Raw genomic sequence first — 26,727 nt, forward strand, 5'->3', positions numbered from 1 at the left:
TTTTCTGCTTTTCTCCTCCTGTATTTGTTTCTTTGGATGTCATGATTACTTGAGACAAAGTGGGTGAGAAGATATATTTTTCCCTCTGGGTTTGTATTTAGTGGGGTAAAATACTGTCCCATTTGAAGTCAATGGGAGTTTTGTCATTGATTTCAACTGGGGCCAGGATTTCATCCCAAATCTCTTCTTTCCTTTTTCAATATATCTGCCTATCACTACATTTGGGGAAAATTAAGGAGACCTTTTGGAAACTTCCAAGGAAGATGCAGTGTGTAACTGAGAGGAAAGTTTTGCTCAGTGATAGGAAAAGAAACGCCAGTCTGAATGATTTGGGAATATTGAGCAGGTTGTATAGTGGTTTTTTTTTTTTTTTAAATGCGTAAATTGATGCCATAGTATCCCTGTATTTCTGGAAAACACAGGATACATTAGCTATATTTGTTCTCTGGCAAGATGCCAAGTAACCTTAATCACATGTATCGTCGGAAAGAGCTCAGAAGATGATTACGCTACTCTATATTCATTTTATTACATAAATATATACAGCATTCATATATGTGTGTGTAGCTATAATGTTAAACAGCTATACTTTAAAGTCTGTTTTCTTGGTGCAGCATCTGAGAATGTTTGTTTCATGCCATCTTTTATTATAGGGAATGTCTGCAGTAGTTTACTTGCAGAGTTCAACAGATTCTTTAAAAACTGGATGTTCGTCTTATGTTGGCAGATGCTATGTTAAAATTATGCGGATATAACAGTGAGACAGTCAGCCTGGAGAACATCCTGATGAATTAAACATGCTGCAGCTGCAAAATTTGCTTTAGATGTTTGCAATAATGACTGGATTAAAGATAAAGTAAACATAAAGATCCAGAGTTTATATTGATTTCCAATGTGATCAGTGTTGTTCACATACTCATTGCTACAATTGAACACTGAATCATTGTAAACAAATGCACATACTTTCATTTACTAACTGCTTCCAATTCTTTTATTTCTTTTGGCAAAATAGCAATTACACATGTGACTCCAGGGATTAGTTTTTCTTTGCATCTGGTATGTTTTAGAAATTAAGAACTAAAATCTGATTTTTTTCTTACTGGTAGATAAAAAAAGATCATGCATTTTCTACCATATAAGTGCCATTTAAACAATGTTCTCTTGTTAGTTTAAATGTCTAGTAGATCACATGTGATGAGTCACATTTATAAAGCCAATTTGTAAATCCACTTGCATACAAAACTAATCAAGTTATTGTGTAAACATTTAGGCATTTATCCCTTTATAACAAACAACTGATTGCATGTCCAACACAAAATACAAATGTGAAACCTAACCCTGGTCTCCTTTGCTTGGTGTATTTTCTGAATAGCACAATGAATCCTGGGTTAATACTGAAAGGAAATAGCTTTCAAGTTGAGTAAATATCTGCTCATCCCAAACATTTTGACTATTTTTCATTACTAATGCTAACTTCTAGTGCTAATTTTGTGGTTCCCCACTTCAATTATTACTTGATAATTTGTATGTTTACTTAAATGTATAATAATATAAACTGAGCAGAGCCATACTGCATAAAATCCAGACATCCACATAGCTTTCTCTTGTTAGTCATTCAGAGGAGACTTTATTAAAACAAACAGGGCAGCCTAACAGTATTTGACAAAGTGGGGCTACTGTAAATATTATGTTCTTCAAGCAAAACAAAAATAAAACAAAATTGAAAGACCAACTAATCCTTAATATAAATTTCAATGCCTTTGTGACAAAGAATAGATTGTCAGAGAACTATATGGGGATGTAAGTGCACAAGTCCTGATATTTTTAATGGAAATTGTGTTCCTCCTGTATAACAGTTCCTTATTCAACAAGCTAAAACTTACCCATGAGTGTCTGCTGAAAATTTACAAGTTCCCCTTCCTCTTTGTATACCCACAAATAAAACTTTAAAAAGTTCTCCTCCTCCAGGTGCTAATTCATAATTGGCTTTCTGCATTTGTCATACAGCGTTTTTAATTGTAAAAGCACGAAGAGGTGAACATTAATTTTTGTTCCTTACGTTAAAACTAGCTTTATATATGGCATCAATATTTTGATTTTATGCAGGATTTTTTTATTCAATACATAACACTTGATTGTTTTCAAACAAAATTTCATGCAAATTCCATGAATAGTATTAATTTACTCTTGGTATATTATTTTTCAAATGTTAAATGCCAAGAGTGTTCAACAGTCTTTTAAACTGGTATTCAGTCTTTATTTCTCTTTCACTACAAGTACATAATATTATATGTAGGCACAAATAATATGTACTGTGTGCACACATTTTGAAGGGGAGGAGAGCTGACACTTGAGGCCTGCAGATGTTTTGTTAATCTGGGTTTTAAGATACAGTAACAGGACAAGTACCTAGTACGTTCCAATATTAGCATGATTAATCTATTTTACACAGTGAAACTACTTCCTGTGATTATTCAGAGATTTAATAGTAACAAATATGTTACTATAGCCCTGGACAAAAACTTTCAGCTTTAGTTTAATTTCTGATTAAGAGTAGAGGACATGTCTAATGGTAAAAATGAAATGAGAATTTATCATACTGGTTTCTCTGACTTTCAAAATTTATTCATGCCTAGAATTATGAGAATAACTTCCACTGCAGAATTTTGCATCAATACCATTACGCATGATTTTGCCTGTGGGCATTGAGTCAATGGATAATGCTTGCAATACTGCTTTTTCAATCATGGTTTGTTATAATGTCATTTCAAAGAGTCATTTTTCCCCTCTGACTTATTTGTCATCTTATTTGTAGCTAGATTAGAAATAGATTAGTTCTTATTTAAACAGGCACAGTGATATGAATATTACTACAAAAATATTAGTTAAACATGAAATTTACATTCCTAGCATAACGTAATGTCAAAGGCACTTCTGGTGATTTGCCAATGAAAGTTGTTATATTATCAAAGAGAGAATGCACAGCACATGCACAGTGCTGTGGGGTATTACTATTGCACTTAATGAAATACTTCACATAACACAATTAGTACTGTGATAGTTATAGTCTATAATTATCATGGAATTGTGTGTACTCATGATGGCCTCATTATTCATAAAGTTATGTAAACTTCAGAATGAAAGATGTTTGTTAATGGAAACTCACATTTCATAATCGTTTAGGGCCTGATCTTGGCACATTTTTCTCACTAAGTAATATCTTACTGTGAAGGTAGTCTCACTAACTATTAGTGGAGTATGGTATTGTACTACTCAGGGTGAGTAAGGATGGCAAACTCTGGTCCTTAGTAGGGCTGGCCAGAAAACCAGAATTAGTGTTTCATAAAACATTTTGAGCTTTCGATATTTGTTTTCATTCCAGGGCAGAACAAAACTGACACCTTTTGAAACTTTTCATGAAAAAATGAGAGGGCAAGATAAATATTTCAGAACCGTTAATAGTCCAGTGGTTAGAGCACTCACTTGAGATGTGGGAAACCCGTTCTGCCTAATACAAACCAAGGAATCGAAGCTGTGTTTCCCAGAACCTGGGTGAGTGCCCTAGCCACTGGGCTATTGGCTATTCTAGGGTGGGTCTCTGGTATTGACCAAATCGTCCATCCTGGATCTGAAAAACCTTCCTGACTAAAGTTTTTCTGAAAACTCTGTGTTTCTGTGAAAAGATTTGGGTCAGACAAATCAACATTTTTGATTTAAAAAAAATTATTTGAAAAGTTCCCAGCCAACTCTATTTCTTAGAGCTCTGCTTTCCATTTTATTAATTCCAGTTTTTCTACCATGGGAGGTAATTGCTGAATAAGATTAACTGATATTTACTATGAATGACAGCATTGTCTAGTTTTCTTTGATCATTTTACCGAGCTTTATTTTTAATTCAGGGTTTTTTTCTGTTATTGCCAACATATCTATGGTTTGATAAAGGAATGAGTCATTTACTTCACTGAAGAAGGCTCTAATTATGAAGATATTTGTTACAGTCACACTTGAAGAGGAGGATTTAGCCAATTGTTACAAAGTTTTAACCACCATTTTATAACAATAATGACTTGCAGAAAGTGCTGTTAAAACTTGCACTTCATGGAAGGTTGGGAGGCACTTTTCTATAATTGCTTTTGTCATAAATATAAAGGGAAGGGTAAACCCCTTTGAAATCCGTCCTTGCCAGAGGAAAGCTCCTCTCACCTGTAAAGGGTTAAGAAGCTAAGGAAACCTCGCTGGCACCTGACCAAAATGACCAATGAGGAGACAAGATACTTTCAAAAGCTGGGAGGAGGGAGAGAAACAAAGGGTCTGTGTGTCTGTCTATATGCTGGTTTCTGCCGGGGATAGACCAGGAATGGAGTCTTAGAACTTTTAGTAAGTAATCTAGCTAGGTATGTGTTAGATTATGATTTCTTTAAATGGCTGAGAAAAGAATTGTGCTGAATAGAATAACTATTTCTGTCTGTGTATCTTTTTTGTAACTTAAGGTTTTGCCTAGAGGGGTTCTCTATGTTTTTGAATCTAATTACCCTGTAAGATATCTACCATCCTGATTTTAAAGGGGGGGATTTCTTTATTTCTATTTACTTCTATTTTTATTAAAAGTCTTCTCGTAAGAAAACTGAATGCTTTTTCATTGTTCTCAGATCCAAGGATTTGGGTCTGTGGTCACCTATGCAAATTGGTGAGGCTTTTTATCCAACATTTCCCAGGAAAGGGGGGGGTGCAAGTGTTGGGAGGATTGTTCATTGTTCTTCAGATCCAAGGGTCTGGGTCTGTAGTCACCTAGGCAAATTGGTGAGGCTTTTTACCAAACCTTGTCCAGGAAGTGGGGTGCAAGGTTTTGGGAAGTATTTTTGGGGGAAAGACGCGTCCAAACAGCTCTTCCCCAGTAACCAGTATTAGTTTGGTGGTGGTAGCGGCCAATCCAAGGACAACGGGTGGAATATTTTGTACCTTGGGGAAGTTTTGACCTAAGCTGGTAAAGATAAGCTTAGGAGGTTTTTCATGCAGGTCCCCACATCTGTACCCTAGAGTTCAGATTGGGGGAGGAACCTTGACAGCTTTACATAACTTTGTCATTTGCAATGAGAGTAAAATTGTGTCAAACGTAACTTTGTTTTCCATCACAAAACTACAATATCTTAAAGACAAAAGGAGAGATGGTAGCTGGTTACATGAGTAGTGTTTCCAAAGTTCAACCTTCAACTCTAAGAATATCTGAACAATAGATCTAGAGGAGATCTCACATCTATCTTCTGGAAGAAAATAGTCATAGACATGAAGGGACTTTGTAGGTCATCATGACCAACCATATGTTTCTATGACCAAAACCTGCCATAGAAGTCAGTGGGAATGTTACCTGATTATGGATGGCAGGATTAGGCCCCTCTTCAGTATGTTATTATTTAAGGTTTGTACAGGTGCCTAGCACCTTAACATAGAATTAAATCCAAGTCTCTGCCTCAAGGAGCATTATAATCTAGCATTCAAATTATGCCTGATAGGCTCTGGTTTAAGTAGAAGGCAACATGGAGCTGCATATCCAGGGAATCAGTGAAAAGAATGTGCTCCAGAGAGGGTCATTTCCTCTCTAAGCTCTCCAGTTACACGTGAGGGAGCCATAAACAAATGTTCATAATAATACCATCAGGAAATGTATCCTTATTCTTAATCAAATGTGCTGCCCTTTGGGTTAGGAAAATATAAGCTTACTGAGATACATGTTTGATCAACACAGTCTTCCCCTTCTTTATATCATTTACTTTCTAGTATTTTACAGTTTTCATACATTGCTCTCATGTGGTTTCTTTAAGCTATGTATGTTAGAACTTTCAGAGCAGTTGCACAGGTGCAGCTCATGGCTTAGTTAACAATTCACAGGTGTCAGCAAGGGCACTGTTTGGTCTGCAGAATATTGGTGATGACATGCAAGATGCAAATCTCAGCTTGATTTTTGGATCCCAGAATGACTTTTTAGGGATGTATGCAGTGTTGCTGTAATTGTGTTTGTCCCAGGATAATAGAGAGACAAGGTGAGGTAATGTCTTTTATTGGACCAACTTCTGTTGGAGATAGACTAGTGTTGGGGCTTACACAGAGCTCTTCTTCAGTCTGGGAAGTAAGAGAAAAAACGTCTTGTGGAGTGAGCATATTGGAGCTGGAAGAGATTGAGATACAACAAGCTTACAATCCCACAATGCTGTTTTCACAGAGTCACCTGGCAGAGTTGAACCATGCATGTAACCCTTTCTTCTAGGGCTAATGAACCCAATCAGATAGAATCAACGAGGAGTCCGGTGGCACCTTAAAGACCGGACTCCTTGTTGTTTTTGAGGATAATACAGCTACCTCTCTGATACTTGACAATTGGATAAATGCGCATCTTCTGTCCAATCTGTAACAGAACCCTTCCTGAGATGTGAAGAAGTTTGGCTATCCTTCCCCTACTTCCCTCCCCATCATTTATTGTGTGCACCCCTTCATTTCTTGATTGCAGCTGAAAGCAGAGGTAGACATGCTGAAACGCTGTGAATGTCCAGTCTCATGAGATTCTAGCCTGATCTTATAGATAGCTGAGCCAAGGAGCTGGGGAAGCATCTAACTGAACCTCTAAACCTTTGGAAGTTAGTCTATCTTCTCTATTTTCTTTAGTCTTATCTTCCCAGCTCATTATCTGTGTTTCACTTGCTTGTGAAATGACATAGCAACACACTAGAGGACAATAATCGTTCCCAGTACAGTAAAATCCGTTGTATATAGAAAAATTAGTACCTCTTTATGCTTGCTTTACTGGGCTATGTCTCTGGGGCAGTTACATATAGTTTACTTTTTTTGCCACAGCTGGGTACTATGAGTTTATATCTAATCTGTTCCCCAGTATTGCCCTCCTCAGTCCAAATTTTTTCCTATTGTGTTCTCTTACTAATGTTCTTGCTTTTTGAACTTTTCATTAGTGTTGTTAAGTGCTTTTTGGAGGGAGTGGGGAAACCAAGTTCCCCAGGCTCCTGAATCTAGGATAAATTTAATTGAAATCAATAGTGAACAAGAAAATAATCATTTCAAAGTGCTATTTTGAAACTCATATAACTTGAATGTCAATAAATGGAATGTCCAATTATTTTTGCCGTGGACTTTGGTTAACGTTTTATCACTCAGTCCATATAGCCTGATTGCCTCCATTCCAAGTGACCCTTCTTGGGAAGGGGAAGTGTGTGCAGCTGATATTGAACATACGTTCTCTCCATCCTTCCTTTTCTCTCTCAGGTACTCCTTCAGAGTCAATCTGTTTGACAGTAGTGCTTGTCTCCTTATCTCTAAAACCTTCTAGTCAGCTCTATGCATTGGTCTGGCTTGGAACATTACCTTTTTTTTGTAGGAACGCCATTCTTGCCAGAGGTTGACTTTTCTGTCACCTCAGTGTTTAATGGTTTTCATGCTTGTGCTTGGTTGTGAGCCTAATGGGGGCTTGTGATGCAGAACAGGCCTCTAAGGTGAACAGCAGAAGTCTGCTTGCAGGCTTTCAGGAGGCTCGTTTGCTAGGGTTCACGAAAAGGCGATGCAGTTCACTGCAGTCTAAAGAAAAAGGCTTTCACATTTTTCCCAGTTAATTGGCTTTTAATTATTTTGCATTGACAAAACATGGGTGGCAGTGTAATTTTTGGCTTCCCTTTGACAAGTGTTTACAAGGAGCACAGCAATCTGTGATCACATCATGTCAAAAAGAAAAGGAGTACTTGTGGCACCTTAGAGACTAACCAATTTATTTGAGCATAAGCTTTCGTGAGCTACAGCTCAATCATGTCATGTATTTTTAACAGTTTGGTGTTATCTCATCTCTTCTGGGAATTTTTTCACCACTGGACACAATGGCAAGTATTGATACCTTATCTCGTGGGTCATTTATTTATTTATTTATTTATTTGCTGTAATTTTTTAGGCTGACCAAGTTTGTATGACTAGAAAAGCAGCCTGATTGTATTTCCTTTAAAAAATTGGAATAGGAATTTAAAAATATTCACATATAGTTTAAAGCAAGGAATGTTGAAAATGTCCATATTTTTTTTTTATTCGGTTGTTCCAAGTGAGGGTCTACAGCAGGGGTAGTCAACAGGCAGACTGTGGGCCAAATCCGCCCACCAGATGTTTTTGAATGGACCACAAAATCTTTTTATTTACTACTTGTTTTGTTTTTTATTTTCTTCCCTGGAGTCTGGACCTTGACAGTACCTTGACCAAGAAATTTGGACCTTGGCAAAAAAATAATTGACTGCCCCCGATTTACAGTTTTGTAAAGCCAAATGCATGTACAAACGTTTTCCCATTTTCTTGTGCAATCCCCCCTTATATACCCCTTGCTACAGTCTTGTCCATGGTGGGCAACTAAATTATTATAACAGTTCCATTCTCACTGTTGTTCTTGAAGCCATCCTTCATCGTGCTCCATTTGTGATTCTTACTCCAAAAAGAAAGACACAGAAATCAAGATCTTTTGCCTTCCAGCTCCCAAAACATAACTTCTACATGAGAGAGCATTTTTCACTGCTCTGTGGCATATTGTTTTTACCGTACTCTATTTCTCTCTGCCTCATGGATTTGTATATTGTCAATCATGGGAACATTCATTTGGCTCTCAAAATATGAAATAACTGGAATTGCATTAGGATAACTGGCATGCGTGCGTGCGCACACACATATTAGGTTTGTATCCAAGAACTGTTTCTAATTTCTGGTAGGCAAAAATCCTCGCAGCAAAATGGAACCCTCAAATGATTTTTTTTTCCCCCACAAAGGGGGCCAAAAGGATGCTGGTTTTAATTTTATATGTGAAACTTTTCACCCAATTTTATTAACTGCTAAGATAATCGAAAAGTGTCTGTTTCTTGGTCTGTTTTTAACTTTTACCCTCCCTCCAGCAAATCTTATCTGTGTTTTTGCAGAATTTAATATGTAAGCCCAATACACTCCCTTCCTTGAAAGTCTGATAAATGAAAAAGGGACTACGTTCAGGCTTTTGAGAGACTGTTTATTTCTTTCTTTCTCAATCTTTTGTGGGTTAGAAGAAATTGCTTTAGGCTAATGTCACATATTACATTTAATAACAATACATCAAGCAAAAAATCTATGAACAGCAGTTACCTTTTAGAAAAACGTTGACAGTGGCTGTCTTCTTTGTTCTTTCAGATAAGTACACTGATAATGGTGACTCTTGCACCTGTTCAAGCTTACTTTCTTATGTCCATTATTGATATAGCTAAGATTTTTACAGATGTTAAGTGGTCTGAGGCAGCCACTTTGTTGTTGCCATAACCCTACTCTGAGCTTGGTAAAATGTAATTACTGGATACACCGAAGAGAGCTGCAGCAAATTTTTAAAAATACTAGAAAAGCTATAACAGAACATAAAGACTCCGATGCTTTTTTCTGAAGACAAACTTTTTTCCAAATATTTTTCCTGCAATAAAATAGAATATTTTTAGTCAAAAACCTGAATTCCTTTGAGATGATACTCAGGGGTGTGGGTGTGCATGGTCTGAAAGTAATTACACAATTAAATATATTTTTAAAAATCTCCATATCAAGTAAAGAATTCATAGGTGCAGTCTGAAACTTGCATACACTGTTCAAGTATCAAGTTAATCTTTCATCAGGATGATTTTTTTTTAGCATAAGTGAAAGAAAAGAATTTTTATCCTGTACAAAAATCATCAGCCCTTCTACACTGTTCAGTGTTTTAGCTCATCGAGAGTGTTTGCACATTAACAGAGATGAACACATGAGCAAGTGAAAGATCTTTATTGGGAAGGTAGATGACTCCTTCTCGACTAATACAAATGTATCTAAGTACATTTTAATTTGGAAATAAAACCAACTGCAACACTGAAATGGAGAGATATATATGGGAGCCTTGCAGGGGAGAAAAAGAAGAGCCGTGGAAGGACTGGAGAGATAGCAAGATAGAAATAACAGGCTCTAGGAAATGACTCTCTCAGAAGGCAGGGGAGGGAAGGAGATACTAGTATGAGGGTGGGGAAGGGGCAAATGGGAACCAACAGGAGGTAGAGAGAGAGATGCAAGGGGGAGAATTTGAGATGGAGTAATCTTCATCCTGGGACCAGAATGATTTTAGGGAAATGCCATATTTTGGAGAAAAAGGGAAGCCTTTTGTAATTAAAAATGGCTCCTCAGAGTTCTAAAATGTTAGAGTAATCTACACTCACCAGTGTGTTTCATCAGTGGTCTTGGTGAAGATGGCTTAGTTGGCAGAGGCAACTGAAAGGTCGGTTAAACATGATCAATATTATTTATAACATCGATACTGCATCCATCCATGGTACTTATGTTTCTGGTTTTACCACATTTCCCTTAGTTCATCTTACTTACCTTAAAAAAAAAATCCTCAGCCTATGAGTACTTGCCTGTTACAATGAACATTTGGTCAGGTCAGAAATGTCTGCCAGTCAGACATCATACAATATGACTGGGACCTTCAAAATCTGTCTTTTATTCTGACTGGAAAGTTTGATCTTACATCCTAATGTATTTCAAAAGTGAAAAAAGAACATTCAGATGAGAAATAAGCTGGTGCCCTAACAAGTTATTTATTTTACTGTGATCCTTTCTACAGCAAATATATCTCACATTCGAATGCTTAATTTGGTAAGTGCTGACATGAGTTCAGTATATTACTTTGACAGTTAGACTATGATTGTCGGAAACTGGCCATTTCAGCTCTCTTGTTAGCCTTTGGTATTGTTTACCCTTGGCAATTACTTAGGTTTCCATTTGATTAGTATAATAATAATGCTCCACTTGTTTTTCTGCATCCATAGCCATAAAAACGGCCATACTGGATCAGACCAATGGTCCATCTAGCTCAGTATCCTGTGTTATGACAGTGTACAGTGCCAGATGCTTCAGAGGGAATGAACAGAACAGGGCAATTATTGATCGATCCATCCCCTAGTGTCCCGTTCCAGCTTCTGGCAGTCAGAGTTTTCAGGACTCCAAGAGCATGGGGTTGCATCCCTGACCACATAGGCTAATAGCCATTGATGGACCTATCCTTCATGATCTTATCTAATTGTTTTAACCCATTATACTTTTGCCTTCACAACATCCCATGGCAATGGGTTCCACAGGTTCACTGTGCCATATGTAAGGAAGTACTTCCTTATGTTTGTTTAAATCTGCTGCCTGTTAATTTCATTGGGTGACTGGTTCTTGTGTTATGTAAAGGGGTAAATAACATTTCCTTATTCACTTCCTCCACACCATTCATGATTTTATAGACCTCTCTCATATCTGCTATTAATTGTCTCTTTTCTAAGCTGAACAGTCCCAATCTTTTTAGTCTTTCTTCATATGGAAGCAGTTCCATACTCCCTAATCATTTTTGTTGCCCTTCTCTGTACTTTTTCCATTTCTAATATATCTTTTTTTTTGAGCTGAGGTGACCAGAACTGCATGCAGTATTCAAGGTGTGGGCATACCATGGACTTTATACAGTGACTTTCTGATATTTTCTGTCTTATCTATATCTTTCCTAATGGTTCCTAACATTCTGTTAGCTTTTTCGACTGCCGCTTCACACTGAGCTGATGTTTTCAGACAACAATCTACAATTACTCCAATTCCCAGACTTCAGTTTTTATTAGGACATCTTGATTGATTCCACTGGATGACTGTGCTTTAGTTCATGTAGCCCTACTACTTTTAAATGAGAATTGCAGTGAGTGAATAGATAATTTCTAGATATTTATATTTCTGTCAGTGGTGAGGATGCTATTTGGACAAGGGAGGACAGAGAGAGAACAAATAACCGAACAGCCTTGCACTTTTGCTCTAACCAATCAATCATGGTCTAATATTTAAATTGTAGATCTTTGAAGATGTCAGTGTGTTACTCCTGTAATTTACCATTTAATGCGCTGGCCTTTCACGTCTGGATAAGTAGTTTCAAATCTCAAAGACTGCAAGGTCTTTGTTTCTTTCTGAATAGATATTGTAAAGGGACAAAACTGACATAGTACCTTGGAAGATGTATCCATAGTAAAGTGACAGAGGGTGTGCAAATTGCTGTGCAAGATACATTTGAGCTTCATTATATTATCCTAAGGTGACCATGTTTTCCCAAAGGGAAAATGGGACACCCCACGGGCCAGCCCAAAGCCCCCCCCCCACAACTAGGGGTCCCAGTCCCCCTCCACTTTTTCGGCAAAACTGTGCATTTGTCCAGTTTGCTCTTGCCAACCGATGATCAGTTTGCAAGAGCAAATGGGACAAAGTTTTGTTAGTTTTGCCAAAAAAGTCGGGATGGCCAGGGCAGGGCTTAAAAAAGGGACTGTCCTGGCCAAAACGGGCCGTATGGTTTTGCTAGTGCTGTTGTCACCTCACTTTCATAAGCACAAATTCACCTGGTTTGAAAATAGCTCATTTCCAGGCTCACTGAGCAGTAGACTCCAAGGTTTATAAATGACGGTCCATCCACTTTTTTCTATATATTTATTTGTTACTGTCTTGCTTACTCCCACTGTGACACCCATACGGCGCCAGCACTACTTGAGTTATGTTGTCAGCCTGGTATTTATCATCCAATATATTGAAAATATTGTAAAAATAGTAATAATTATATTGCCAATTAAATTTAACTTTTTAATAATTTTAAAATGAATGGAAAATTGTGTACTAATTTAATTTAGGTGGATGTCACGTACCACACTATACATGAAAATTACTGAGTGTAAATCAGGTTTAAATGAGAAAATCACTAAGAATGCTATACACAAGAGTTTCTCATTTCAGAATATACAAGCATTTGGGGATACAAAGGGAAGATTGGAATGAGTACATGCATGGCATTCTCTGATGCACACCTAAAAGTCAAAGCTAGGCCAAACACTGCATATTTTCTTTGCAATTTATGTTACGCTATTCTCAAAAATATTTTGTTTTCTGTTTTTCCTCCACAATCTGCTCAGTAAAAAAAAGTATGTGAGAACCAGAACTTTATAGACCTCAAAACCTAGGGCCTCAAGGGGTCTTGTATCCCAGTTGGCATTCTACCTCCACCTTCTCCATATTTTGTAGGTTCCATGGGATAATGTAACCCAATAGTGTGCCCATTGTATTTTTCCAGGACTAATAGTTGCAGCAGCTAAACAGCCAATGCTACCTTAATGGTAGGAAAATGAGGTATGGGACCAGATGCTTCACTCTGAGAAAGATCTTGCTCTGGCTTATACAGCCAAAATCAAGTATGAGACTCCCAAATAATATTGAAGGGTAGTGGTGAGGGGCAGTATGTGTAGTTTAAAATGAGAGCTGACGGCTTTTTGGTGGCCTATGTGAACCAAGCTGATGGTCTTAGTCTACTATTTCCTAAGGAACTAGGGTCTAATCCACATCACGGATGGCATATCATCGTCATTAGCAGTATCCCATGATAACCCAATTATTTAAATAATGGGTACAGAAAAAATGAACAGCTGATCCTTCCATCAGATGATTCCTGTTCAGGATTAAGGAATGTAAGTAAGGAATGTGTGAGAGCTTACTCTGAGGACCTCACTTTCCAGTGCTGTTAGTTTGACATCTTTTGCAAGCACTAAATCCACTTTTATTAATTAGATATCTGAGGGTGCTATGAAATTGTAAGTGCTAGATGGGTATTTTATGAGTTAAGATGTGGCATACAAGCTCACCTCTGAACTGCTGAGGTGGGAAACGGTCTGACGTAAAGTCCTGTAGTGAGGGATGTTTATCTTATGTAACCTTTTCTATTACCTCATTTACTCAATTCAGTATTTACTCTAAGTTATTTATAATAATAGTGAGATGTACTGGTAGGTTTGCATGGAACATATGTGAATTTGTGTCTATTTTGAATGCTAACTGAGCCCTGGTCTACACTATGAGTTTAGGTCAAATTTAGCAGTGTTAGGTCGATTTAACCCTGCACCCATCCACACAATGAAGCCATTTTTGTTGACTTAATGGGCTCTTTTAAAATAGATTTCTGTACTCCTCCCCAGTGAGGGGATTAGTGCTGAAATCGACTTCACCAGGTTGAATTTGGGTTAGTGTGGATGCAATTCAACGGTATTGGCCTCCAGGAGCAATCCCACAGTGCTCCATTGAGACCACTCTGGACAGCACTCTCAACTCAGATGCACTGGCCAGGTACACAGGAAAAGTGCCACAAACTTTTGAATTTCATTTTGTGTTTGGCCACCATGGCGTGACAATGCAGAGCTCAGCAGCAGAGATGACCATGGAGTCCCAGAATCGCAAAAGAGCTCCAGCATGGACCGAACAGGAGGTATTGGATCTGATCGCTGTATGGGGAGACGAATCTGTGCTATCAGAACTCCGTTTCAAAATACAAAATGCCAAAATATTTGCCAAAATCTCCAAGGGCATGAAGGACAGAGGCTATCACAGGGACCTGCAGCAGTGCTGCATGAAACTTAAGGAGCTCAGGCAAGCCTAACAAAAAACCCAAGAGGCAAATGCCCGCTTGGGGTCAGAGCCCCAGTCATGCTGCTTCTATGATGAGCTGCATGCAATTCTAGGGCATGCCCCAACAACTACCCCACACCTGTACGTAGACTCCTGCAAGGGAGCCTCACAGAACAGGGATGAGGATTTTGGGGATGAGGAAGATGATAGCGCACACCAGGCAAGTGGAGAAACCATTCTCCCCGACAGCCAGGAACTGTTTATCACCGTGGAGCCAATAGCCTCCCAACCCGGGCTCCCGGACCTTGAAGGCAGAGAAGGCACCTCTGGTGAGTGTACCTTTGCAAATATAATACATGGTTTAAAAGAAAGCATGTTTAATGATTAATTTGCCCTGAAGATGTGGGATGCATTTGCGGCCAGTACAGCTATTGGAAAAGTTTGTTAATGTGTCTGGGGATGGGGTGGAAATCCTCCAGGAACATCTCAGTGAAGCTATCTTGGAGGTACTCTCAAAGCCTTTTCAAAAGGTTTCTGGGGAGGGCAGCGTTATTGCGTCCTCCATGGTAGGACACTTTACCATGGCAGGCCAGTAGCATGTAGTCTGGAATCATTGCATAAGAAAGCATGGCAGCATGTGGTCCCGGTGTTTGTTGGCATTCAAGCAACATCCGTTCTTTATCTCTCTGTGTTATCCTCAGGAGAGTGATATCATTCATGGTCACCTGGTTGAAATAGGGGAATTTTATTAAGGGGACATCAGAGGTGGCAGTTCCTGCTGGGCTGTTTGCCTGTGGCTGAAAAGAAATCATCCCCACTGTTAGCCACGTGATGGGGGGAGGGGTGAAGTGATCATCCCAGAGAATTGGGTGTAGGGGGCGTTAGTTGGGTTTGTGCTGCACGTTAACCTGAAAACATCAGCACGTCCTTTTAAATGGCCAATGTGTCTTTTCAATTTTAATCTCCCTTTTTTCCCTCCTGCAGCTACAAATGTTTCAACGCTGTGACTATCATCTCTGTCCCAGAGGCTAGCACAGATAAGAAGGTGAAAAAACTGCACTCGCGATGAAATGTTCTCTGAGCTCATGCAGTCCACCCAAACTGAAAGAGCCCAGCAGAATGCATGGAGGCAGAAATGGCAGAGTCCATGAAAGCACAAAATGAATGAGGACAGGAGGCTGGAGCAACAGGAGAGGTGGTGGGATCAAGAGGAAACATGGCGGCAGCATGATGAAAGGAGGCAGGATGCAATGCTGAGGCGACTGGAGGATCAAACTGCTATGCTTTGGCATATGGTTGAGGTGCAGGAAAGACGCAGACCACCACTGCAGACCCTTCGTAACCAACTGCCCTCCTCCCCAAGTTACATAGCCTCCTCACCCAGGTGCCCAAGAACGCGGGGGGGAAGAGCACCACTCCACCCCAGAGGACTGCCCAAGCAACAGAAGGCTGGCATTCAATAAGTTTTGAAGTGCAGTGTGCCCTTGTCCTTCCCTCCTCCCCTCATCCACCACCCCACCTGGTGCTTCCCTTGTCCCCCACCCCTCCCAGGCTACCTTGGCAGTTATCCCCCTATTTGTGTGATGAATTAATAAAGAATGCATGAATTTGAAACAGTTACTTTACTGCCTCTGCAAGTGGTGATCGAAGAGGGGAGGTGAGGGCAGTTGGCTTACAGGGAAGTAGAGTGAACCAAGGGGGCAGGTTTTCATCCAGGACTGTCACACCATAGCCTGGTCAGCCATGGAACTGGTTTTCAAAGCTTCTCTGATGCACAGCGCGCCCTGCTATGCTCTTCTAGCTGCCCTGGTGTCTGGCTGCATGTAATCAGCAGCCAGGCGATTTGCCTCAACTTCCCACCCTGCCATAAACATCTTTCCCCTTACTCTCACAGATATTGTGGAGTACACAGCAAGCAGCAATAACAATGGGAATATTGGTTTCACTGAGGTCTAACCGAGTCAGTAAACTGCGCCAGCGTGCTTTTAAACATCCAAATGCACAGCCTACCACCATTCTGCACTTGCTCAGCCTATAGTTGAACAGCTCCTGACTAGTGTCCAGGGTGCCTGTGTATGGCTTCATGAGCCATGGCATAAAGGGGTAGGCTGGGTCCCCAAGGATAACTAGGCATTTCAACATCCCCAACTGTTATTTTCTGGTCTGGAAAGTAAGTTCCTTGCTGCAACTGTTCATACAGACCAGAGTTCCTGAAGATGCAAGTGTCATGTATCTTTCCCGGCCATGCTATGTTGATGCTGGTGAAACATCCCTTGTGATCCACCAGTGCTTGCAGCACCATTGAAAAGTACCACTTGCAATTTATGTACTGGCTGCCTTGGTGGTCCGGTCCCAAGATAGGGATATGTGTTCCGTCTATTGCCCCACCACAGTTAGGGAATCCCATTGCAGCAAAGCCATCCATTATGACCTGCACAATTCCCACAGTCTCTACCCTTGATAGCAGCAGCTCAGTGATTGCGTTGGCTACTTGGATCACAACAGCCCCCACTCCAAATTGATTCTTGACTGACTGGTAGCTGTCTGGCATTGCAAACTTCCAGAGGGCTATCGCCACTCGCTTGTGAATTCTGAGGGCTGCTCTCATCTTGGTATTCTTGCACTTCAGGGCAGGGGAAAGCAAGTCAAAGTTCCATGGAAGTGCCCTTATGCATGCAAAAGTTTCACAGCCACTGGGAATCATTCCAGACCTGCAACACTATGCAGTCCCACCAGTCTGTGCTTGTTTCATGGGCTCAGAATTGGCATTCCACAGCATGAGCCTGTCCCATTGCCACCAGGATGGCCAAATTGCTGGGGCCTGTGCTTTAAGAGAAGTCTGTGTCCTTGTCCTCACCACTCTTGTCACCGCACTGCCATTGCTTCCTTGCCTGCTTTTGCAGGTTCTGGTTCTGCATATACTGCATGATAATGTGTGAGGTGTTTACAATGCTCATAACTTCCGCGGTGATCTGAGTGGGCTCCTTGCTTGCTGTGGTATGGTGTCTGCAGGAGAGCAAAGTTGCAAGGGAAGAGGTGGTTGGATGACCAGTTTTGCAGACCTACTGCACCGTCCGCTGCCAGGACACAACAGCTAAGCAGGCTGCGTGCTTGCTGTGGTATGGCTAGACAAGAGCAGCCGAGCAGAGTTGCAGCAGAAGCCACCCTGAGAGACCACCAGGAGAGCAGAGTGCCAGCGGAAGCGGTGGATGGCGACGACGGTTAGCAGTCCTACTGCACTGTCTGCTGAAAGCAGTATGGCACCCACATGGAAAAAAGGCGCAAAACGATTGTCTGCTGTTGCTTTTACGGAGGGAGGGGCGACTGACGACATGTACCGAAAATCACCCACGACAATATTTTTGCCCCATCAGGCATTGGGAGCTTAACCCAGAATTCCAATGGGTGGTGGACTCTGTGGGAACTGTGTGATAGCTACCCACAGTGCAACGCTCCAAAAGTCTGTGTTAGCCTCGGTACTGTGGATGCATTCCGCCTACACAATACACTTAGTGCATTAGTATGGGGACAAACACAATTGACTGTATAAAATGGCTTTCTAAAAAATTGACTTCTATAAATTCGACCTAATTTCATAGTGTAGACATACCCTGAGTGAACACAGGTGATAGGTGAGGGTGTCTTTGCAATGACTACCACCTATTAGAAATAGAAGGCCAGGTAAAGAATCACCTCATGCCAGATATTCAAGGACAATGCTATATGTTTGTGCCTTAGACACTTGCATAAGTTACTTTTTAAGAGTGCAAGTTTTGTGAAAGGGTTTAACTAGGTTAGCATAACTGAAATTGTGGGGATTCTTATAAACTAGACCTATTGGACAGTATCTACAGGCTGGTTCTAATTTGTATATTTTAGAAAGTCTTTTTTTATTTGTGTAAAAAAATATTTTCCATGTGGTGATTTTCACCAAACTCTGCTTTCTTTGGACCATCTTACCCTTCTACATGTATTGGATGAATTGCCCCTTACATGCTGAGGAACTAGTAGGTCTGTATATTTGTTGGTCTAGTCAAGAGACTGGACAAAAAATGGTTAATGTTACACACAAAAGTGCTCTGTAAAATAGGAGAAGAAAGTCTGAGCTACAGACCTGGAAAGAACCAGAATGCTTTATAACTCTTCATGTTGTTTAAATGACACACATAACCCTCTGCAAAAATTGCCTCTCACTTCCAAAAGCAGCATGCGCACTATGATTTATTTAACTAATCCTATAATTCGTATTTAGATATTGATGTTTTTGTCTAGCTGGCTTCATAGAATTAAATGAGTTTAAACAAAGTAATGATAAAAATAGCATGACATCTGATTGAACTTTGGGAATCAGGAATTAGGAAATCATCAAATAGTGCTTCACAATTTATTAAAGATATTATTGATCATTAATGTCAAAATGAAAAGTAAGAAGTAGCAATTCACACAAGAAAAGATTTGGAAGGCAGATGATCTGCATTAAGTGTAGTTAATGGTCATGTTTGCAACCACAATTTTAATATTTCTATCCATTGGAATAGCAGAATTGATCAGATAGGATAAGAGGCAAGAGATACCAGCTCCTATATCCCATTGTTTTTTGAAAGTTTAGTTGATGGGGATGATTGGGAATGCAGCTTGGTTCTGTTGAACATTGGTAAGAAGCTGCAAAAAAGTCACAAGAAGACAGGCAGTTCATTATTTACTTCTTTTGAGCAAAAAGGAGTGAAAAAAAAAAAAGACCCCGGTGTCGGGAAGAAAAAAACGGAAAAGAACAGGTTTCATTGCTGATTGTAATAATCAAATATGAATAATTGTATTAATTCAGTACAGATTCACAAAGAGGCAGCATAATAGGTTATGATTTACATTAATACCACTCAGAGCTAAAGTACTTGGCAGATACCAACTAGAGATTCATTTAGAGACATGGGTTGTAGCTACTAAGAACAGTTGTCGGCATTAATTCCTTGTATTAAAAAATTCCTGTCAAGCAAATGAGATGAGTAGTACTCACAGAAATAGCATGTTTATAAGTAGGGTGAGAGAAGAAAATTAAAAGTGAGATTCTATTGTGCAACAGAAATGGCAAGTAGTTTGAGGTCCAGAAGACATGAAGTGCTTCCATTAAAGAGCATCCATAACAGATGGCCACACATTTAATAACACATCTCAGGTTTCTGCAATGATTCATGCATGTTTAAAAAAAAATTGGATGATTTTAGCAGTTTGTTAAACTGTGAAAAATCTTTATTATACAACCAAAACACAGCGCACTCAGCATTTACGTAAAAATGAATATTTTATCATCTTAATCTACTGTGAGACAGTGCTGCAGAGATGCCATGATCCATTCATGGTTTCCTCTCTTCCATTATCCACAAGTGAGTGACAAAATCCTGCCTTTTAGAAATAACTCAATAAAGAGGGTGAGAGGAGGCAAGTAGGCTTAGGAAAACGTGGGTCCTTCCAATTACCATGATGAGCAGAATAGCTAGTTGGTTACCCTCCCACACTGGGAGGTTAAGTGCCACTAGGTTTTTGATGTTATTCCCAGAAGTACTGCAGCAGCCTGGAAAGTAGTGCTGCCGCCCGGAAATGTGTTGCAGTTTTGGAAGGCTGCACACCTGATGATTTGTAACTCCATTGTAATATATCATTTTCTGGAGAAGAAATATCTGGGATGCCATTATAGTATTGGGCAGAGATTTAAGGGACACTTATGGGTGCTCTCATTTTGCTGTCGTCTTAGATTTTGTCTTTTCTGGCATTTCTACATTTCCCTCTATATGGGAAAGAATATCTTTTTCTAATGAGGCTTTTTTTGTATCTCTCTCGCTTATTTCAGAACATACTTTTTAAATTTAGTTTAAATCTTAATGGAACATAATGGGCTTGCATTTGAAAAGTAGCCTCTGTTGTGGCAGATACAATTTTTAACTTACAATTAAAAGTTGATGCATGATAATTGCAGCTCATTTATACTGTTGAAAATAGATTTCCAACTCTGTGACCTGTGGGCACCTTGCCAGTGTTTGGATGTTTTATATGCTTAAACTTCACATGCAAAAATTGAAGGTTGGATAAACCCCCCATTAAAAATCAGGACTCTGTGCTTATTATTATTATTAAAACAAAAATGAGTGTCAAGCTTATTCCATTAGGAGCAAAAGAAATCTCTGAACCAGTGGGCCAAATCCTTTCCTTGAGTTTTAACATGACTTGCTTGCAATGGAAATCTCCTTAGACATACAGACATAGTTATGCATCCGATGAAGTGAGCTGTAGCTCACGAAAGCTCATGCTCAAATAAATTGGTTAGTCTCTAAGGTGCCACAAGTACTCCTTTTCTTTAAGGAGGAAACAATTCTATATACCTTGTGAAGTTTTGTTACCATTATGTACAAATGATGAATCATCAATATACATAGTACCAGATCTAAACTGGGAGAAGTATTACTGAAATCAATGGATCTACACCTGTTTACACCAGGGCCAGATGTAAAGCCAGTGGAAAGACTGCCAGTGTCTTCAATGGGCTTTGGATCAGGCCCATAGTGTAGTGCAATTGGTACACAAGCATTCCCAGCAACAAAACGGTGGAATATGAATCCCAAATAACTGGATTGCATGACTTAACCAAGTAGCTCCCATGCCTAGTAGGAACCAGTGTAGGCAGGCTGCACCAGGGAAGTAGAGACAGACAAAGGGTATGTGTGTTTAAAGATATCTGCTATAAAATTTTGTGCACAGTTTCTAAAAATATCTTTATATTCAAAATTATATATAGTTAATACAGAATAAATACTTGCTATTTATTTAATAGAGAATAAATGCTAATTAATGTTAATTAAAATGTCTATATACTTGCACATTAAGATGAGTTTATCTTCCAGTTCAGAAAAATGTTAAACACATGCTATAAGTGAGCTGTAGCTCACGAAAGCTTATGCTTAAATAAATGTTAGTATCTAAGGTGCCACAAGTCCTCCTTTTCTTTATGCTATACACTATTACACAACATGGCAGTAATTTGCTGAGAGAGAAATGACTTAGGTTCCTTGACTGAGTTCAACTGCATATTGGGGGAACTTTACATAAATACCTGTAGGTTGATCAAATTAGTAGGTTGATAATTTTGAAACAGAGAAATAGGAACCACATATCTTTTCCCCTGTTGAGTTCACTGGAACTTTAAAGAATTATAGATTCATTCCAAAGTGTTTAACGTCTGCCATTTGATTTAGCCCTAATAACCTTTCTAGAACCACTGAACTGGCTTTCATTCTGTTCTGTAATCCTGCAAAATAGCTTTTAAGAAAGTTGGTAGTTTGACTGACCTGGCTGTTGAAGCTGATCAGTGTCAATGAAATATGGGCCCAAGCTGCAAGAATTGGATCCAGATCTTAATTTCAAACACCCCAGCAATGAAAGTTGTCAAGGTTCCTCCCCCACTCTGAACTCTAGGGTACAGATGTGGGGACCTGCATGAAAACCTCCTAAGCTTACTTTTACCAGCTTAGGTTAAAACTTCCCCAAGGTACAAATTAATTTTATCCTTTCTCCTTGGAATATTCACTGCCACCACCAAACTCTAACTGGGTTTACTGGGAAACGTAGTTTGGGCACGTCTTTCCCCCCAGAATCCTCCCAACCCTTGCACCCCGCTTCCTGGGAAACATTTGGTAAAAATCCTCACCAATTTGCATAGGTGACCACAGACCCAAACCCTTGGATCTGAGAACAATGAAAAAGCATTCAGTTTTCTTACAAGAAGACTTTTAATAGAAATAGAAGTAAGTAGAAGTAAAGGAATCACCTCTGTAAAATCAGGATGGTAGATACCTTACAGGGTAATTAGATTCAAAACATAGAGAACCCCTCTAGGCAAAACCTTAAGTTACAAAAAAGACACACAGACAGAAATAGTCATTCTATTCAGCATAGTTCTTTTCTCAGCCATTTAAAGAAATCATAATCTAATGCATACCTAGCTAGATTACTTACTAAAAATTCTAAGACTCCATTCCTGTTCTATCCTCGGCAAAAGCAGCGTGCCGACAGACACAGACCCTTTGTTTCTCTCCCTCCTCCCAGCTTTTGAAAGTATCTTGTCTCCTCATTGGTCATTTTGGTCAGGTGCCAGCGAGGTTATGTTTAGCTTCTTAACCCTTTACAGGTGAGAGGATTTTTCCTCTGGCCAGGAGGGATTTTAAAGGGGTTTACCCTTCCCTTTATACTTATGACAAAAGTGTTGCACTTAGACTTTGATTCAGTTGGCTCCATGGTGAAGGTAGGACCCAACTGAAATATGGAACTCATTCACGTTTGGGTGCTCAATTCTCCACTGTGCCTGAGCAAAGCTTGGGCACCAGAAAGGATAGGGCTGACAGGGACCCTATTGTAGCTCCCTGATTCTGTTTTACCTGGCCTTGGCATGACTGAAAGCTGCATGGGCCTAGCTTTAAATTGTGCTGCTGGTGGTAAACTTTTTATGAGCAAAGAATCCAGGTGTGGAGAAACCTTGCTCTTCCACACTCCCTACCCTTCCCTCTCTTCCCCATATCTGGTCCTAATCTTCCCTCCCTACCCACCTGTGTTCCCCTTCCTCCCATTATGTTGGGCAGCACAGCTGCAGTGGAGGAGGCAATGGTGGTGGAGGAGCTGGTGCAGGTGCTGACATAGCTGCTGCCCCTAGCTTTCCATTGACAAGAGATATCCCACATGGGGAAATTCTCCTGCAGTTTTCTCCAGCCAGTTTAAGTTCATTTTGCCCTGCAAAGTGAACTTAGTGGACCAGAGACTCTGGCCCTGGATTCTTAATGGACCCAAAGTTTGAGGTTGTTCAAGGATTCTGGTTGAAGCACATCTGAACTGTACAGCACTCCCAGGTGATAGTGGTTACCCTCTGAACACCTGTCCTACTTCCAAACTCCTCCAAATGATGGGGTCCACATATTTTAATGCTCATCTGCACTGCAGGCGTTGTATCTTTAACTGATATTGCACCACAGTTATGAAAACAGCACACAACTACTAAAGGGAATATTTTTCCATACCACCTAGCCATCAGATTTTCTGGTTTTGTTTCTTTAAAGAGTAAATGCTTGCTCCTGGTTTCTGTGCCAGCATGTTACCATACAGTATGAAATACCCATATGTGAAAGCAAATGTGAACGTTACTATAACAAGTTTATTGGGGAAAAATTCTAACTGGAGCTGCCTAGTCCCACAAAATTTCCAGCTCAGTTTCCCAGGAACATAGCATTTCTCTGTAGAAGTAATGGGAATTAGGAAAGCTCTGACATGCTGAGTTTTGCCCATAGTTAGTATAACTGTGTGGAATTGGGTTGAACACATCTGTCATAAATATAAAGGGAAGGGTAAACCCCTTGATATCCCTCCTGGCCAGGGGAAAACTCCTCTCACCTGTAAAGGGTTAAGAAGCTAAAGGTAACCTTGCTGGCACCTGACCAAAATGACCAATGAGGAGACAAGATACTTTCAAAAGCTGGGAGGAGGGAGAGAAACAAAGGGTCTGTGTGTCTGTCGGTATGCTGTCTTTGCCGGGGATAGACCAGGAATGGAATCTTAGAACTTTTAGTAAGTAATCTAGCTAGGTATGCGTTAGATTATGATTTCTTTAAATGGCTGAGAAAAGAATTGTGCTGAATAGAATAACTATTTCTGTCTGTGTATCTTTTTTGTAACTTAAGGTTTTGCCTAGAGGGGTTCTCTATGTTTTGAATCTAATTACCCTGTAAGGTATCCACCATCCTGATGTTACAGAGGTGATTTCTTTAATTCTATTTACTTCTATTTCTATTAAAAGTCTTCTTGTAAGAAAACTGAATGCTTTTTCATTGTTCTCCGATCCAAGGGTTTGGGTCTGTAGTCACCTATGCAAATTGGTGAGGCTTTTTATCCAACATTTCCCAGAAAAGGGGGGGTGCAAGTGTTGGGAGGATTGTTCATTGTTCTTAAGATCCAAGGGTCTGGGTCTGTAGTCACCTAGGCAAATTGGTGAGGCTTTTTACCAAACCTTGTCCAGGAAGTGGGGTGCAAGGTTTTGGGAAGTATTTTGGGGGGAAAGACGTTTCCAAACAGCTCTTCCCCAGTAACCAGTATTTGTTTGGTGGTGGTAGCGGCCAATCCAAGGACAACGGGTGGAATATTTTGTACCTTGGGTAAGTTTTGACCTAAGCTGGTAAAGATAAGCTTAGGAGGTTTTTCATGCAGGTCCCCACATCTGTACCCTAGAGTTCAGAGTGGGGGAGGAACCTTGACAACATCTTTTGAGAATAGTGCTATTTTCATGTATATGACACTGATGAGCTTGTTAGGAAAGTCAACCCTGGAGGAAAACCTTAACTTTCATTTAAAAAATGAAGTCCTAATCCTTATGCAGTTAGCTTTGAAATGTAAATCAGTACAAAAAGATGTAAACTAGTCACTGGGTTTGAAAGCAACAAGCAGTTTGGCTCCACTTCTGCAGGATAAGGAATCATTCTGCTTACCATTTCCCACGTTCTGAGGTCATCACTGTGCAGATTGATGTGGTAATGGAAAAAAGAGTTGCTTATGGGTGGGAGTGAGCATGGAGAAGGCAAAAAATGACTAGCCTAAGTTTCAAAAAGCAAGCGCATTAATTTAAATAATCAAAAATGACCATATTAACCTTTTTCCCCCCCCCTCCCTTTACAGAAGATATTTCTCAAAGCCAAAAGCGAAGAAGAAATATTTGCACATCTTGGCTTGGATTACCTTGAACCATGGGAAAGGAATGCGTAAAAAGATTTGCCAATGTACATTCATCAGTACACAGCTTTGGTATATCTTACAGTTTTTATTAGTGCTCATCACTGTAGTATCTTTGTGAATCTATGTATCTATGTTACAAGTGTAACGTGTCTTTATTTATAAAGAGAATTAGTGAAAAAAATGTTAGAATTCATTATAGATGGTGATGTTTTATGTGTGCCTAGAAAGAATACCTATTTCAGCCCCAAAAGCTTCTGTTCCTGAGCTGTGCATGCAGTAGGCAGAGCTTCAGTGACCACAGTGTTACTCCAGTTTTATGCTGATGGATTGGCACTAAAATCACTGGAATAAAACTATAAAGTATTGCAGCAGTGACTCAGGGTATAAATATACACTTGGCCGAGCTCGTGGTGGACTTACAGTCAACTCAACTACACTTCACTGTTCGTGTGTCTGTGACACAATATCTTTTGAATGCCACATCCGCTCGATTCCAACAGTTCAGGCAATGTTCTAGGTACTAATGGCCAGAACCCTATTGATTTTTGGGGAAAATCAGAAAACCAAAAGGGTGGACACATGGAGCCTCTGCCATCTGAGTAGTACAACCACCACTTCAAGCACCTCTGCAATTATTTATAGATCAAGCAACAAGTTTAATAGCAGCAGTTAGCACCTTCCATCTTCACACGTCAACATCTTCCAGCATGACAACACTCCATCTCATTTCAGCCCATCCTCCCAATAGAGTTTAACATATTGACAGTCTAAATGACTTTTCTGCCAGACATGTCTGCATTCTCCCAGACAGGTCTGCTTTCTGCATTATCATGCTGATACATGAAGCAACTTCCATTGTGTTTTGTATCATGATGCTGACACTTAAACAGCAATGGGATTTTTCAATCCTAGAGCAAGAGAATAAAAGCTACAGTTGCTCATCTAAATACAATTCTTAATTCAGGGCAAAATTGATCAGATAATGTACTTTAGGATTGTGCCATTTCTACGTACTTCATACCACAGAGGAATTATTTAACATTCTGGTTTCTGCATAAAGAAGTGTTTGCAACTTATAATTCCTATTTTGCCTGCATATGCATTTCTCTGAGTTATGTCGCCTGGCGGAGAGTGTATGGCAAATGGAATTATAGCAGACATACCAACTCTTGTGATTTCGAAGTAAAATTAAGCCTGAGTCGTGATCTTGCGATAGAACTCTGAAATGTCAGGATTTTTACCCCAGCCACTCTGAAAAAAAAATCCTGACATTTGAGAGTTGTATCCTGAGATCATGAGTCACACTTAACAATTCTACTGAGAAATCGCTGCCAGCCCCAGTGGCTGGGGCTCCTGCTATCAGGCAGCCCTGGAGCTGACAGGGCTGACAGCAAGAGGCCCTCCTTAAGGGGACACTAGGAGGCTGGGGCTCCCACTGTCAGCCACATGTGTGACCTGAGAGCATCTTAAAGGATCAGAATCCAGAAGCGATATAGACCCACATTT

The 26,727-nt window shown here is 39.9% G+C and overlaps 1 protein-coding gene across 1 annotated transcript in view; it reads left to right on the top strand.

Annotated features, from left to right (window-relative positions):
- Positions 1-25,589, top strand: part of DNTT (DNA nucleotidylexotransferase) — a 152,889-nt gene extending 127,300 nt beyond the window's left edge. Inside the window, exon 11 of the mRNA XM_075130974.1 lies at positions 25,165-25,589. Within this exon, the coding sequence (XP_074987075.1) occupies positions 25,165-25,251 (87 nt within the window). The 3' untranslated portion in view covers positions 25,252-25,589. The remainder of the gene's footprint in view (positions 1-25,164) is intronic.
- The last annotated feature ends 1,138 nt before the right edge of the window (positions 25,590-26,727 follow it).

The sequence above is a fragment of the Caretta caretta genome, chromosome 7, assembly GCF_965140235.1.
Source record: "Caretta caretta isolate rCarCar2 chromosome 7, rCarCar1.hap1, whole genome shotgun sequence".
Classification (NCBI taxonomy): domain Eukaryota; kingdom Metazoa; phylum Chordata; order Testudines; family Cheloniidae; genus Caretta; species Caretta caretta.